Source organism: Ananas comosus, linkage group 15 (genome assembly GCF_001540865.1).
Source record: "Ananas comosus cultivar F153 linkage group 15, ASM154086v1, whole genome shotgun sequence".
Lineage (NCBI taxonomy): Eukaryota > Viridiplantae > Streptophyta > Magnoliopsida > Poales > Bromeliaceae > Ananas > Ananas comosus.
The window spans coordinates 9,075,034-9,092,284 of NC_033635.1; the positions used below are offsets into that span (position 1 = coordinate 9,075,034).

At 34.1% G+C, this 17,251-nt stretch overlaps 1 protein-coding gene across 3 annotated transcripts; it reads left to right on the forward strand.

The window, feature by feature from the left end:
* LOC109721744 lies at positions 5,763-16,982 on the forward strand. 3 transcript variants are annotated; one of them, XM_020249514.1, is made up of 9 exons: positions 5,763-5,923; positions 6,103-6,172; positions 8,379-8,446; positions 9,373-9,434; positions 15,312-15,393; positions 15,503-15,736; positions 16,249-16,377; positions 16,476-16,537; positions 16,638-16,982. In XM_020249514.1, exons 1-9 carry the CDS (start codon positions 5,873-5,875, stop codon positions 16,756-16,758), a joined length of 879 nt encoding a protein of 292 aa, XP_020105103.1. In that variant the 5' UTR covers positions 5,763-5,872; the 3' UTR covers positions 16,759-16,982. The 3 variants fall into 3 exon arrangements, with proteins under 3 accessions (XP_020105103.1, XP_020105105.1, XP_020105104.1); XM_020249515.1 differs by lacking the exons at positions 5,763-5,923; positions 6,103-6,172; positions 8,379-8,446; positions 9,373-9,434 and adding exons at positions 11,494-11,555; positions 14,718-14,905; XM_020249516.1 differs by lacking the exons at positions 5,763-5,923; positions 6,103-6,172; positions 8,379-8,446; positions 9,373-9,434 and adding an exon at positions 11,433-11,555.

Below are 17,251 nucleotides of genomic sequence, written 5' to 3' on the forward strand. Positions count from 1 at the left end.
ACCCATCAGCGACCGGGCTTGAGTCTTCTTGCTCCCAGCAAGCCCAGTTAGGGCTTATTCTTGATCTCCTTTACTGTTCTGGTGATCCGGGACCACTCTGACGCCTTCGGAGGTGAGCACGGTAACACCAGGACAGCGCTGATTATTATGCTCACCCAGTTTGCTGTTGGTGAGGCCTGGATCATCGGTTTTACCTTCGTCGCTCCCAGGGCGCTTTTCTCGCTGAGGTCTAGCTTGTTCCCATGCACTCCACAGTTGTTTCCTGTGCTCCAGACTGTGAGCACGGCCTTCGCCTCGACGAGACCTGTCAGCCTATGCCTCGGTTGACCTCATAAGTGCTCAGAAAGTGGTACACAGCCCTAAACTTCCTCTATATGCATGTAATTTGGCAATTACAGTTTGTGGTAGGGGTTTTTGTGCAATTTGTCACTTGGTGGCTGCTGTGGGCAGCGTGTAATCGTGATAGGTGACCTCTGGACTGATCGTCTAAGGTCCAGAACCTTCTGCGGAGACCGAATCTCGGTTTGGTGCATTTTTCGGTGAAATCCGTCGGCAGAACGCGATTTCGGTTTGGGTTTCACCCGACGCTATTGGAAGGCTTTGCCGCTGAGCCTTGTTACTTGGCCACCTACATCATCTTGAGTGTTTGGAGACGATGGGTGAGCGGTGGAGGGTTCCGGTGTCAAATTTGACCTTTTCGAGAACCCGGATCGGAACGATTATTCGACAATAATTGTTTCAACGTGAGAATTAGTATTTGCTGCCAGGACACCCAAATTGGTGTGTTTCTGGTTTGCGGATGACTCGTAACACGAGTCGATGCATTTTGGGACACTTCGTGGGTCCCGACGACGTCCCGGTGTGATTTTCGGGACTTTTGGCAAGTTACGGAGATCAGTTTTTGGGAAATCGATTTCGTGGAAAAATTTTGGGGCTTGTGAGTGTCGTATTTTGAGTCGATTGAGTCAGATTCTGACTCTGTGGACCCTTCGTAGGTTCGGTTGACTATCTTGCGCATCTTAGGGGCAGACGCAACAGTGTTAGAGGTGGGTACTTTGATCCGAAGTTTGTCTAGTGATGCACGCTTGATGATGTTCTCTCCACTCACTCTTTATACTTCTTGCATTATTCGTTGTTGTTGAGTCTGACACTATGTGACTCTGATTCTTATTGCTCTACTTAGTCATTTCCTATACTTTGATCGTGATCTAGAAGTAGGGCGGTTGTTGACTATACCTGTGCATGATATTATACCAGTTGTGACCTAGTTGGTCGATTTCTGTGACTTCTGTTGTTCGATGACCTATTCGGTCGGTATATCCTGAGGGGTTTGATTGTTGGTTACTTGCCGACGGCTGGCTATTGAGCATATTGCATCAATCGCCATTGCTCGTGAGCATTCACGTACACCAGCAGTTTGGCTACCACAAGTTGTACTATCGACCCATGGCCCGACGGCCTACTGCTAGGGTTACATGCCTATTAGAACAGTCGTGGCACCTGCCTAAGGTCTTTAGACCGACACGACGGATTTGGATTGAGTATTTTGGACTGATCGTCCGGTTGATACCATTTATTTACAGTAGCGATAGTTGCACATATATCTTGTTTCCTATTTTAAATTGCTACTGTATTACCTTTCATAGCTATACTTTTGGTTACCAGTGAGTGTACTCACCTTCGTCGGCTTGCGGTATCCACTGGAAGACCCTTATTGGTTTCTCGCTCCCTCCCCAATTTTAGGTGATCTTGGAGGTACGAGTCGGGACGAGGCATGAGGCGCGTAGCAAGCGAGCTATAGAGATCCTGGCCTGGTGACACTTTTGGCTCTAGACTTATCCCTTTTCTTTTGATGAATAATTAGACTATTGTGGTTCAGTTTGGTTTGATTCGAATATGATTTCATCTTGAGATTCTAAATAAAGTGTTCTGGGAATATCATGAATTTATAGAAATGGTTATCTATTCCTCGTGGTAGCTTACTTTTAAAAAAAAAAAAAAAGGTTTTCGTCTGGAAAATAATTTTTATTTTATTTTTTGGTTTTTTGTAATTCTAGTGTTTTAAAATAAGTTTTCAGGTGGGAAATGATTTCAAATGATAGATGTACTTGTATGTGCTGTGAAATGAATGGGCTTTTGTAATCTATTTGTATACCGTGCATTGTCGTTGTGAGTGGATGTTTTGGTTGCGACTTGTACTATATATGACGCCATGCAAATAAAGGAGAGACTCTATCCGTATGGATAGTGGGGTCCTGCATTTGTGGCGGGTTTGTCATCCCTTGAGTCAAGGTTTCAAAAAAAAACTAGGCATTTTTCGCTGATCAGTTGGCTTTAAATTTTGGCCATTTTTTCAAATTGCTTTATAAAAAAGAATCCCGGAGTATGATAGTCTTATAATTTGTAAATAGTATTATTGTACTTTTCTATTTAATAATAATTTTTTATAGTAAAATAAAAATATAACTAACAATAAGTATATATTTTAAATTACAGGGTGATAAAGTCATATTCCGTTAAACCATAGGGGCAAATTGATGTTTATCCATCTTACAAATTAAAAAAATTTTGCCCATACACTTATCTTTGGGATATAAATTATATAACCCATGGATGTGATTTAGTCTAGATGGTAAAAAATTCATACCATAGATGAAATGTATGATATGCACCTTTTTCTGGGTTTCATGAATAGCTTTGCTCTTTACAAATTTGTTGGTAGATAAGATATAAATATAAAATCATATATATATAGTTTTTATTATGAATAAATTTTAAATACCACTTACGTGGTTTCGTACTTTTTTATTTTATTACTCCGCACTTTAAATTGTATCAATTTAGTACCCCGTGGTTTTATTTTTTTGCTTTTTATTATTTTCTCCACTAATTTTTTTCGTTAAATCAGTAATACAGTCAAAACTAAAAGGTACTAAAATGAATATTCGTTAAACCTAGGTGGAATATTTGAAGTTTTTTGCATGTAATTTAACGAAATATTAACGGGAGAGCTAACGAAAAGAAAAAATGAAACCAAAAAGTACTAATTGATACACTTTAAATTATAAGGTACTAAAGTAAGAAAATACAAAACCACATGATGATATTTGAAGTTTATTCTTTTATTATTGAAGTAATCATAACTATAGGTTGCTCAATCAACAAAATTGTGGTGCAAATACATAACACGCTGGCAAAGATAGAGCCTCAAAACCTTTCTTTGTATAAGAGTATTGAATATTCTTTCTCATTTTATTAAGTTCTTGAACATGTGGCATACAATGAATTCAACATGTTTTAAAGAATGGAGAGAAATAGTGCACCACGCCACCCATGGACCCCCCATATGTATCTTCAGCTGGTATTTCTTTAAAAGGGTAAACTTCAAATATCCCCTATAGTTTCACACTTTCTCACTTTAGTATTCTATAGTTTAAACTGTATTAAGTTAGCCGGCCCTTGTGGTTTTACACTTTCTCACTTTAGTATCTTATGATTTAAAGTATATCAAGTTAGCATTCTGTGATTTTATTTTTCTCTTTTTATTATCCATTTCACTAATTTTTTTCTCTGTAAAGTTTTCCCTATTTTAAAATAGAGCAATGTTTAATAGGATTGATTAAATATGCGTTCTATTTAAAATAACTAATGTGGGAGATCGCCGTCCCGTTTTAAAATTATGCGCAAGATATTTTACTAGAAGTAAGAAAAAGTGAGAAATTTTTTTTTTTTTTTTTCAATGAATGACACATCCAGTAGTAATTCGAATAGAATAATATATTTTTAATTTTTTTAAAAAATACAAAAATATATTACATGTTCCTTCTGTCATTATTACGAGAGATAATTGCCTACATACCCCTCACAACTTCAAAAATACCTTATTAACCTTTATTTTTTTATTCTTTCTAATATATCCCTCAAATGCCCTTCGTTATTTCAAAATACTCTTGCAGTTAGTACTTGTTAAGTTAACTCGGATTAAACATGAGTTAAATATCTATTAGAGTTAATAAAAAAATCAAAACTGCTGCTTTTGACTTAAGGATAAATAAAAAATATTGGTGACGATAGAGAGGCATATTTGAAAAGATCAAAAGTCAAAAATATTTTTTGTGCCCCTAACTTAAGGGCAAATAAAAATAGTCAGTGATGGTAGAAATGTACATTTGAAAGGGCAAAACAATAATTTAATATATTGTTAACCGTTCATTAACCGAATTTAACTTTAGGGGTATATTTGAAATAGATTGGAACGTAAAAATAGTATTTTTAATTTGGAAAATTTTCATTACTACCTTTCCAAATATGTCTAATATCATGAATGCCCCTATATATATATATATATATATATATATATATATATAACTATTTTTGAATAGAGATTTACATCCAATAAATATTAAATTTTCTCACAAATATTTTAATATTTACTAAAATATCAATTAATTTATAAAATTCTACCATTACTGTTATCCCCGTTTCAACCTTAAAACAAACAACAAATAAGTTTTAACTATTATTTAATCACATTTCCAATAAAAACTTTCAAAAAGAGAAAATTTTCCAATAAATACTATAAAATTTAAAATNTAATTGACTATAAAATCATTTATAGTTTTATAAACACTCTTTTAAATTTATAAATAACCTATATTTAGAAATAAATTTTTTGTCAGTTAAAAAAATATATATAATCTTGACAAGTTAAGCTAAAAAATAAAAAAAATCAAAAATTTTGAAAAAAATTTAGCAAAAAATTGTTTAAAGTATCAATTGGCTCATTAAAATTAGGTTAAATAGTTTATTCAAAATATAACTTAAATATATATATGCATGATGTGAACTAAGTTATTCGAACTAGCACAAATTCCTGTGCCTCGGCATCTCGAATTAAAAAAAAAAATGATATAAAGTATTTTATTTTAGTATCTTATTTTACAAACCATACAGTTTATTTTAATATTTTAAAATAAATATTATCATGCTAAAATGTTTTTGTAAAAAATTTTAGAAGTTAAGGGCAAAATGGACATTTTGATCATATTTATGATAATCTAAATATTTTGTTATTCTCTAATAAAGAGATGAATAGGAAGGGTAAGGGTATAATATTTGAAAAATAATAAGTATTTGCAGAGGTATTTGTAATATAATCAAATTTATAGAGGCATCTCTGATATTTTTGAAGTTTAGAGGGGCACGAATGAAATTGACCCTTTTAATTTTAACCTTCTAAGAATGATAAATAACCGGAAACGTTTTAGAAATATATAGGCAATTGCTCATTATTATTATTATTATTTTTCCATAGCCGCTGAGGAGAGAGAAAGAGATAACTTTAGGTGGTCCAAGGATGATGCGGAGGACGCGGTGCAGGTAATAATCTCTCTAATAAATCTCTCACTGGCAAGTGTGGCCGCGGCATCTTCTGTGTCCGAGCACCAAAATCACCGATCCACAACGGGTATTTGATAAATTATGGATATTTGAGCAATTTTTTAACTCCAGGAATAAGAAATTGATATTTTATTTATGAAATTAAACTCAGATCATGTATAATTTACTATTCTTAAAAAATAATAAATAATTTTTTCAAATTTATATATATATATATTTTACGTCTGAACTTCACTAAAAATTATTTTAATATTTTGAAAAAATTGATGAATAATTTATCTTATTTAAAATGTGCCGCGTGAAACTAATTTTATAAATAATTTTTTTAAACAAATTATTTTTAATAGTTATAATATTTTTTAAAATTCTATTAATAATCCACAAGCTAAGCAAAGCTCCTCGTCTCTCTCTCTCTCTCTCTCTCTCTCTCTCTCTAACACACGCGCCCCTAATCATTCTCTCTCTGAGACAAATGGGGACGGTACTCGACTCCCATTTCTTAGCCCTCACAGCCATAGTCACCGTATTTACTCTCTCTTCTCTCTCTCTAATTTTGAGACTTACAAACTGAATAGCCAACGTATTCAAAAATTAAAATCGGATCGAATTGCTTATTTTACTAGCTTTTTAGATCGTCGTACTTTTTGCATCAAAACCCCATCTCTTTCAAATGCTTCATCTTTCGGTTTGGCAATTTGGCAGGTAGGGTACCAGCTGTTTTTCTTCATCATCACTGCGCTTCTCAGATTCGACAAAGTTACTGATTTTGCAGGTAATTTTCTCTTTTCTGATGCTTATGGTAAATGTATTTCTGAGCCCTTTACTGCTCTTTTGGGTAATATTAGTAACATGGTATGGTAGGAGAGTGAATTTGAAGGGATAACATCTAATATCTAATATGCCCCTCAAAAGTTCTGAAATATTTTATTATATTCCTCTATTTTTTTCTTTTTCAAATATACCCCTCGTATATTTCCGTTATTCAAATATAACCCCGCTGTTAACATCTGTTAAGTCGTTAAACCCCCATTAAGTATCTACCAGAATTAAAAGGAACTCAAAATATCTCTTTTGCCCCCAATTTAACAGCAAATAACAAAAAATGGTGATAGTAAAAGAGTATATTTGGAAAGGCAAAAAGTCAAAATACTTTCTTTGCCCTAACTTACGGGTAAATAGAAAAAACTAGTAACGGTAGAAGGGTATATTTGAAAGGCCAAAATAGTAATATTACAGAAATAACGGCTGTTTCTAATTTTCACTAACGGAATTTAATTTTAGGGGCTTATTTGAAATAACTTGGAACGTTAAAATGTTATTTTTAATATTAGCCCGCCTTCTAAGAGGGGTAAATAAAAAAAATCTAGAACTTTTTAGGAGTACATAAGCAATTGTTCCTAATTTTAAGTTCGTTTTTGTTCTGCAAGGTTGTGAATTCGAGCATTACATTCCCGTATTTTATTTAGTGGCTTAAGTTTACTTTGTTTACCTTACGTATTAATTCTACGTGCCTTTTATGTCGATTATCCATGTGATTTACACTATTTTTTCTGAGATATCAGGATAAGTAGAGCATTGTGTGTATCTGGGACTAGAATTTTCTAGAGAAAGCTTTCTCTTTGTACTATTCTTTTGATTATAGTAAAATTTTTGTCCTCTCTACCAGAGGTATAGTGGTTCATACCCCGAATTTATTTATTTATATATTTATTTACTTTTTGAACCTTTGTTGTAACATAGGGAAAAGAGACCATAATTGTCGATAGGTGCTTGCTACATGAATGCGTTGTTCTCTTTGATTTACTGATTCACTTCGATTTAATTGCATTTATTGATGTGAAAAACTCCTTTGCCAGTATACTATATGCAGATCCTGGTGATTTTTCGTCTGACTTATTCTAAAATATAAATGCCAAACATTGGCTACATGTGCTTTACATCGGAAAATTCAAGTTTACGTTTGGGATTAAAAGTTTAGATCTAACTGAATTCAGAAAAGTCTAATTAATGCATGTACACAATTGCCAGAGTAGTTTAATTTCTGTGTTATAGTTAAACTGTTCCAAGAGAAGGCGAAAATTCTGTAGTTTATCATGTTTGCGGTAGCAAGTGGGACAGAGAATGATCTTTTAGATCAAAATGATAAATAGCAAGTGAGAGGAAATCTCTAGCATCCTCAAGATCAGAAATCCTTTACTAGGCTGCTTTCTATCAAACAGGTTTACTGCTTAACATGGCACAGGGGCCAATCTTACGCCCCCTCAGTTCGTGTAGGTTGCTGCTTTAACTAATGCTCCATAAGTTTCATCTTTCTCCTACTTATCTCTGCACATTTGGATTCGGAAGCTTGTTTCAATTGTTTCGATTGTAAACCCTGTTTCTGAGTTATAGAATTTAGTATAAGAAAGTGGTCCTGTAATTTGAATTGTTTCATTCTGTTTTAAGCTCATGAAACGTTCATGAAACGTGGTATAAATTAAGAAATCTTAACCATGAGGCCTAGGTTGGTATTATTGCTGTTTCCTTAAAATGTAAATTCTACGTGATTGACTTGGCCGATTGACTTGTTCGTATCATCGTTGCCTAGCTTATGGCGAGCCCTGGCCAGATGCAGAATGGCATGCTCAAAAAAAAGAAAAAAAAGAAAAAAAAAGTTAAGTTTTTCTCTTTTTTTTCCAAGCAAACACATTAGATATAGAGGCTTCAATCACTCTGCCATTTGGTCACACGCTCCATCGCAAAAATTGTGTGTTTGCCTTGACGTGTGTAAGATGGAGTTAGTATTCGACATCAGCAACTGTTGTGTAATTTCTCTCTTCGGTTTATTTTGTTGCCTATTCATTATATGAAGAGCCAGCTGAACGTGATAATGTAGTAGTCAAAATTTGTGTTATGTATCGATCTGTCATTCCTTTATTTGTACATTGAAATCATTATAGTGTATATGATTTGTTCATCCACTTTCTATGCTCTGGCAGGTAGTACAAATTTTATCATACTTGCTGTATTAACACTCGTTGTAAAAGGATCATGGCATTTTCGTCAGGTAAATATCTTAATTTATGTATATACTTTAACTTTTCTAATTGTGGCAAAAACTTGGTGAATAATTTCTCTAGTACTCAGAAGCTTAGTACATGTAATAACATGTTTTCTAGATATTTTTTTAAAATTATTTTATTTTATTAAATTTTTTTTTGAGAGTGAGAGAGGGAGAATTCACATAGGAAGATGATTCAGTAAGAACATGGTTCAGAGGCAGATAAAAGTTGAAAAGTTGAGACATGAAAGAGAAGATCTATACATACCGAAGAATTTGCCTTCATGAAGTTACGAGTCTGGACAAGGTTTAATGCTGTCATAAATTGACTGTCGAGATGTAACAAAAAGACCTGCTCCTTAAAATCTCCAGTAATTGAAGCTGGCAGCGAGGACAATGTTTAATTCTTCAAAGCTTTAGCTTAGAGAAGCATGGTAGATAGCTCTTCTACTCACTCAAAACCCAATCCTTTAGAACTTAAAAGGTAGGAAGGGCAATGAAGCAGAGTTCACGAAGTAGGTTTTTCCTCTAATGCATAGGAGAGTCTCATCAGTGATGCAGATAAGGAAAAGTGAAAAACTATAGTACAACATCAACTGGACGCAGACAAGTGGGGAGTATATAGAACTGAGGAAAGAAAGGTAATCAAATTAACAGTATTTAGAGTAAATAACGTAAGCAGAAAATCTTTAGTTAGGATTCTCTGCATTATTATGGATTTAAACATCTTTAGTTAGGATTCTCTGCATTATTACAGATTTAAACATGCTTATTTCAAGGAAATTGCGATTGCAATTCATATTTCCCTTTCTCTTCAAATGTGAGATGCATGGGTTTGTATCATTAAATTTGGTCTTCTTATAACTGAAATTTGGCAAGGCTTTATATAGGACTTTCTGTTTTATGCCTGAACATGAAGCTTGATCTTTCAGGTTGTTCTTTCTATTCTTGTAATAATTTGGGGTCTTCGGCTGGGAGTATTTTTACTCATGAGGTATGCTTAGTAAGTGTAGTAGTAATATGTGTTGTTCTAACTCTTAAGCACATAATTTTGGATGACTACTTTGATCGTATTGGTTTTTGAGTATGATTCTACTCCTCTCTTAATGAATGAAGTTCCACAGTTTCCGTTATATTTACTATGTATTTGCTGGGAAGTGGTGTTTCCTTTTTTGTTAATGTTCTTTTTCCTTTTTTCTTGTAAGACGATGCATGGTAGTGATGATTGTGGGATAAATATTCTTACTGATACTGTTCTCTTGATTTAGACTCTTTTGGGTTGCACAATTATGACTTTTAACTTTTTTTTTTTAATACTCTGTTTATTATCTGCTCGAGAGAAACAGGCTTAATCTGATTTTAGGTGACGTCAAGTTCAGTTTATGTGATCTTAAAAATTCCTAATCAATTTGGATGTTTGATGATATTTTTTATCCGCATTAAGTGGTTATCTGGGGGAGTTTTTAATTGAGTCAAATATCTCTCAGTTAAGTTTGTTGGTTGTGGAGAATCGGTGACAGATTTGCCTGCAAATATTTTAAGAAAATTGTTTTTAACTCTAGATATTCGTTGGTTGAAGTAATTGCAAAAGATTATATTTGGTGGTGAGTCCAATCCAACACAAGCTGATTGGATTTATTATTGGTCAGTTGTGTTTTGCATGCTATCTAATAGGCTTCAACAACCTATCTAATAGGCTTCAGCACCGGAAAGAGAGTCCTAGCGTCTTTCGTAGTTTTGGTTTTAGGTTTTTTTCAGAAAAAAACGAAGAAATTATCAAAATCTTAGATCGGTCAAGTTTTATAGGTAAGGTATAAAAAGGATATATGATAACCTTTTTAAATACATTGCATGAAATAGAATCTTCTATATATTTTATTTACTTTTTCTCTACAACTAATCAGCTAGCTAAAGCCCTGTTTGGATGCATGAACATCTTATTCAATATATCCCTTTAATTGACTTAAAAAAGTATATAGTATTTGGTAGATGAGGAGTATGATCACATGTCCATAATGGATGTCATATCCAGCCTTCAAGTCAATTTTTTTTTGGAATAAGATAAATCATCTTGTAGGTGAAATATATAATCCTACCGAATCATGAATGCAAAGACCTTTCAAGAAATAAAAATCAAATTCCTAAATGTCATTTCAGTGTAAGTTGCTATTAGCTAGCTATTAGCTAGCTAACGGTAGTAATAGTCTAAGCATTCACCCCGTTTGGTTTGGGGCATAAGTGGGGATAACGAAAGTTATCCACGCTATTCCGCCAAACGAGGTGAGATTTTACCGGAATATTTTATCCCGGTCAAACCTTACTATTCTCGGTTATCCTGGAATAGCTTGAGATTTGCTATTCTACCATTTTGGTGGAATAGTCCTATTCTAATGCTTAATTTCAAACTTAATTAAAATTATAAAGTAAATTAAAACTAAATTATATAAATATAATATGTTATATATTATAATACATTATTTTTATTATAAAATTGTTAATTGTACTATATTAATACATATTATTTATATTTAAATATTATAATNGATTGACAGATTGTGGTGCACTGGTGTGGGAGGAGGCGCCGAGGCGACTGGCGAGCGTCGGGCGAGCGGCGGGCGGCGCCTGGGGGTGGGCATCATGATGCATGCGTCATGCTGCTCATGCATGAAGCGTGGCCCACAAGCAACTTTAGTGTTCAAAACAATTGCAGTTTGGTCCCTAAAAATTGTAATATTTTAATTTTTTGAACAACTTAAGACTAAACCTTTTTGTAATTTTAAAAAGTCTGGGGGGGCCATGGCCATTGTCGGCCTATGCATGGCCTCGTCCCTGATTATGGATTTAAACATCTTTAGTTAGGATTCTCTGCATTATTACAGATTTAAACATGCTTATTTCAAAGAAATTGGATTGCAATTCATATTTCCCTTTCTCTTCAAATGTGAGATGCATGGGTTTGTATCATTAAATTTGTTCTTCTTATAACTGAAATTTGGCAAGGCTTTATATAGGACTTTCTGTTTTATGCCTGAACATGAAGCTTGATCTTTCAGGTTGTTCTTTCTATTCTTGTAATAATTTGGGGTCTTCGGCTGGGAGTATTTTTACTCATGAGGTATGCTTAGCAAGTGTAGTAGTAATATGTGTTGTTCTAACTCTAAACACATAATTTTGGATGACTACTTTGATCGTATTGGTTTCTGAGAATGATTCTACTCCTCTCTTAATGAATGAAGTTCCACAGTTTCCGTTATATTTACTATGTATCTGCTGGGAAGTGGTGTTTCCTTTTTTGTTAATGTTCTTTTTCTTTTTTCTTGGTAGTGATGATTGTGGGATAAATATTCTCACTGATACTGTTCTCTTGATTTAGACTCTTTTGGGTTGCACAATGTTGACTTTAACTTTTTGGTTAATACTCTGTTTATTATCTGCTCAAGAGAAACAGGCTTAATCTGATTTTAGGTGAGGTCGAGTTCAGTTAATGTGATCTTAAAAATTCCTAATCAATTTCGATGTTTGATGATATTTTTTATCCGCATTAAGTGGTTATCTGGAGGAGTTTTTAATTGAGTCAAATAACTCTCAGTTAAGTTTGTTGGTTGTGGAGAATCGGTGACAGACTTGCCTGCAAATATTTTAAGAAAATTGTTTTTAACTCTAGATATTGGTTGGTTGAAGTAATTGCAAAAGATTATATTTGGTGGTGAGTCCAATCCAACACAAGCTGATTGGATTTATTATTGGTCAGTTGAGTTTTGCATGCTATCTAATAGGCTTCAACAACCTATCTAATAGGCTTCAGCACCCGAAAGAGTCCTAATGTCTTTCATAGTTCCATGTTAGTTTTGGTTTTAGGTTTTTTTAGAAAAAAATGAAGAAATTATCAAAATTTTAGATCGGTCAAGTTTTATAGGTAAGGTGTAAAAAGGATATATGATAACCTTATAAAATACATTGCATGAAATAGAATCTTCTATATATTTTATTTACTTTTTCTCTACAACTAATCAGCTAGCTAAAGCCCTGTTTGGATGCATGAACATCTTATTCAATATATCCCTTTAATTGACTTAAAAAAGTATATAGTATTTGGTAGATGAGGAGTATGATCACATGTCCATAATGGATGTCATATTCAGCCTTCCAAGTCAATTTTTTTTGGGAATAAGATAAATCATCTCGTAGGTGAAATATATAATCCTACCGAATCATGAATGCAAAGACCTTGCGAGGAATAAAAATCAAATTCCTAAATGTCATTTCAGTGTAAGTAGCTATTAGCTAGCTAACAGTAGTAATAGTCTAAGCATTCAGGGTCTAAATGTCATTTCGATGTAGTAGCTAGGTAATGGTAATAGTAGCTTTTAACAAAAATCACTTTTTCAAACCAAAATCATTTATGTAGAAATCACTTTTTCAGAATCTAGGTCAAATGGCCCTAAGCATGGGTGCGATTGCATTTCAAAATTTAACAATTAGGGAAGGGCCTAAATGTCATTTCAGTGTCAGTAGCTATCTAATGGTAGTAGTAGTCTACCCATGGGTGTGATTGCATTTCAAAATATAACAATTAGGGATTGTAATTGAATGGTTGGGGACAAAAAGAAAACTGCACTGGGGGGTGGACTACTAGTGCAATGTACCACCTGTAAGATATGTAGTGTAAATGAATTTTATGTGGGGGCACATAAAATATGCATAGAACTTGCTGAAAAACTGCATCGCTCAATTGGAACTTTTGTTAAATCCACAATTTTTTTCATACCAAAGTCACTCTACATTTTACTTCTTTTTTCTTTCTTGTGGAAAAACAACAGAGTACCATCCCTACACACCTATATAATTCTACTGAACTTCTTATTTCCTATAGGAGGAAAAAAAAAAAAAAAAGAAATGGTGAGATTTATATCAAATTTGGTGTGTTGCAGACTAACTTCCACTTTGATCTTAGTCTAAGCTAAAGCTTTCTGAATCAAGCCTTTCAATTACACAAGCTGTCATTATCCACAATATTTTTTTTTTTCAAAAATCAAGAAGAAGAATATCACGTCTTTTAGAGTACTGCTTTTTTTTTTTTTGGGATTTCTTGCAAATATGCAACTTGAAAATATGCAAGCGGAACCTTTATGCTTCAAGTACTTTCTAAACTTTGCAACCTATAATACATATTAGGTGTATTCCAATGATATCTAGATACAATACTTGATAGATGCATGTGGAATAATCCTTTAACTATCTAAATTTGTAAAATAAAAGCAAATATTGATATGGCTTGAACAAGGATTTAAGTACCGTGGAATTGGATTGTGCTGAACGGCACCGTACGACATGGTGCGTGCTGTGCCTTGTCAATTGGTGCCATACACGAAAATGCGAACGTACCCACATATGCCATACACGAAAATGCATACGTACCCACACGGTTACCCAGACAGTAAATGTATGTTTTCTGCACATATATTTTGCTTGCTTATTATATAACTTTATCAAATCTTTTGAACTTTATTAATGTAAATACTTGCTAATTTTTTTAAAAAAGAGGGTTTTGAGCTGTGCCGTTGAAATGGGGGTTGTATCGTGGTGAAATTTTGTCGGCATGGTATGACACGCGCCGTGCTGATGGGCACTTAAATCCTTGGGATTGGATATTTATATTGTTTAAATAGGGTGGCTATTATATCTGTATCCTTATTCATAAGGGGTCTACATATGAAGACTACCTTTTATGAATAGTGATATCAGAATCTTTTACTCATGGTAATTATTGACTTAAGATCAAAGTTATGTGCTGCATGTTACAACCTTTGTGATTCTTTGATTGGGTTCTTGTTCTTTTTCACTATTATTTTGTTATGGACATTTAGATCTGTTCTGATATCCTAATTACTTTTAGGAAGGTAATTCATTGTCAATTTTCTAACAGTAAATAAATTAAAGATGACGGCTAGTAAAGATATACCTATTTCTATCATCATATCTATGAAGGATTTAGACGTTGTGCCTGAAATTATAAGCTGCGTCTAGGGTTTGAAGAATTGAAAATATGTCTGAACTGTTACTGTAGGGAGTTATAATAGAGCTTCTTATAGATTGCAGTGCCTTCAAATACTAGTTAGTTACCGTAACCATGCCTGGACCTTATACAGCGCACAACTGCCTATGAAATATGTGGTAATGTTGGGCTGCTTTCTGTTTCTTTTGGGCCTCTATAACCTGTAGAGCTGCTGTTTGGCCGAAGAAGCGCTAACAACTTTCTCATTAAGGGCCTGTTCAGCCATGTTGTTTGTGCTAGCGCAGCCCATTCCAGTGTAGGACATATAAGTGCAGTGAAGCAGAGCGCCAAAAACATCGCGTCGGCACTCCACTCCAGTGCTCTATTTTTGTGTTTGTGGGCTGCTGCGGCTAGCAAAGGCAAAAATAGAAGGGCTTCAAATGGAGTATGTCACCCACCTTCTTGCTAATGTGAGTACAGAAGCAGAGCTAAACAGGCCTTAAAAATCCTCTAGTAGGTGAGCAAAAACAAAGGCGTCATTTTGGAGCTTTCGCTTTTGCAGTTCAAAAGCTCATTTAAACTATTGATCACAACAAAAGATTTGGATGTTTTGTTTCCTAAACACCTGGCTGCTGCTTGATGGAGCGGCAAAGCTGCCTCAAAAGACGGTTGAAAGACAATTCATTATGATGGTTCTAATTGAAAGACACTTTTGTCCATTGGAGATAAATAAGATATTTTCTTTTCTTTTTTTTTTCTTTACAGGGAGAAAAATAATTTATTACTTGTATCTGCTAGGTTGTTATCTATCTTAAATTATTAGCTTTCTCTTACCCAAAAGGTTTTCTAGATCTTACTTTTTGTAGTCCGCTACAGGATTTTACAGTGGGGTGAGGACCGCCGTTTCGATGAAATGCGTAAAAATTTGGGGAAGTTGGCAGCTTTCTGGTTATTCCAGGTTGCAGAAATCACAGCACTGAATATAATTCATGCAAAACTAATAATGTATAAATCATTGAAAATATCAGTAAAAAAAGTGTAATAAAGCATGATCTTATTCATGGCAGGCTGTCTGGGTGTGGACTGTCAGCTTGCCCCTCACAATTGTGAATGCTAGCGATAGGAATCCATCTGTGAAGCCTCAAGACATCATTGGCTGGATAATGTGGTTTGTGGGGATCTCTATTGAAGCAGCTGCTGATCAGCAGAAGCTCAATTTCAAGAACTCCCCTGCCAACAAAGGAAAATGGTGTAATGTGGGACTTTGGAAATATACTCGTCATCCCAACTACTTCGGCGAGGTTTGTTGTGTTTCTATATGTTTCTTGCTATCCATTTTAATTCTTTATATAGCACAAGTGATTCTGCTTTTCTGCTTAGCTAAAAGTAAGCTTGTTTTTCATGTTCCATCGCTGTACTTTTCTCGATTTCTCTTGTGGCCTTAGACCTCATTGTTCTCCACTTGACAAATTCCAATTTGAAAACACATTCATTTCATGTTACTTCGATGTAATTGCAAAAGTCATTGTTGCAATCCATTCGAATGCTCGCCTATTCCTGCTGCTGCAAGTAATGGCACTGCATGCTTGCCATTTACAATGCTACGAGTTCCATAATGGTCAATCTTTGGTTATGATACTTTTCTTTGATTATCTTGTTGTCGAGTTAAGCTAATCATTTCTCTGCTTTTATTCATTTTATCTTTCATTTTAGTTTCTATGCACATAAAATGGTTTCAACTAGATCAAATAAATCATGTTACACTATTAGAAGTATATTGCTATTTGTAATCACTCATTTAATGCCTACTCAGATTCTCCTTTGGTGGGGAATATTTGTTGGCTCCACTCCGGTCCTTGATGGTGCCGAATGGCTCGTAGTTTTTGGACCTATATTCCTCACCTTTTTGCTTCTTTTTGTTAGCGGCATCCCGATTCTTGAGGTATGTTATCATCCATACTATATTTCTGTGGTGATCTTTTTTCAATTACTTGTACAAAAATTGCTTAAATCTCTTTTTTGAACTCATTTTGGGTGCAGGAATCAGCTGATAAACGGTATAGCAGCCTAGAGGAATATCGCATTTACAAAAATACAACTAGGTTAGCCACATTTGCTCTTGCCCTAATACAACATTGCAAGTTCTGAGATGAAGCAATTTATGGTAAACTAATAATAATAATAATTATTTTTCCCCCCCAGTCCTCTTGTTCCACTGCCGCCTGTTATGTATGGAAACTTGCCTTCATGGTTCAAGGTAGCTTTTCTCTTCGAGTTCCCTCTCTATAATCGAGGTTTGGTTCGCGAAGGGATATTAAGTTGATGCGCTTGCTGCTTATTTCCTCAAAAAAGAAAAAAAAAAAAAGGAAAAGAAAAATGAAGAAGAAGATCCAAATATAAATCTTGTATAATGTTGTAGAAATTGAAGGACCCAGAATAACAACACAATTCCAACATCTATTGGTTTCCATTCTCATCTTGTCCTGTGCTGTTCCAATTGTATATTACACTCTTGTGGTTTAAAAACATTAAGCAACATTATGCTTTACTGTGGTGTGATTTCATTTTTGTTTATCAACAAGGATCTATAGTTAAACAGAATAATAAAATAATGTGTTTTTGAGTCACAGAGCGATATTAATATTTTATGATATGCTAATTTTTAGTTTATTATCATGTGGTTGTGAATTATGTTACTGTACTGCCTCGCCTAATGTCAGAAACTGTTCTTGTGGACCTGTGGTTGTATTTTAGATCATCACTATTTCTTGAAAATTGCAAAATTGGTCCATGAATTGATTTCATTTGAGATATAA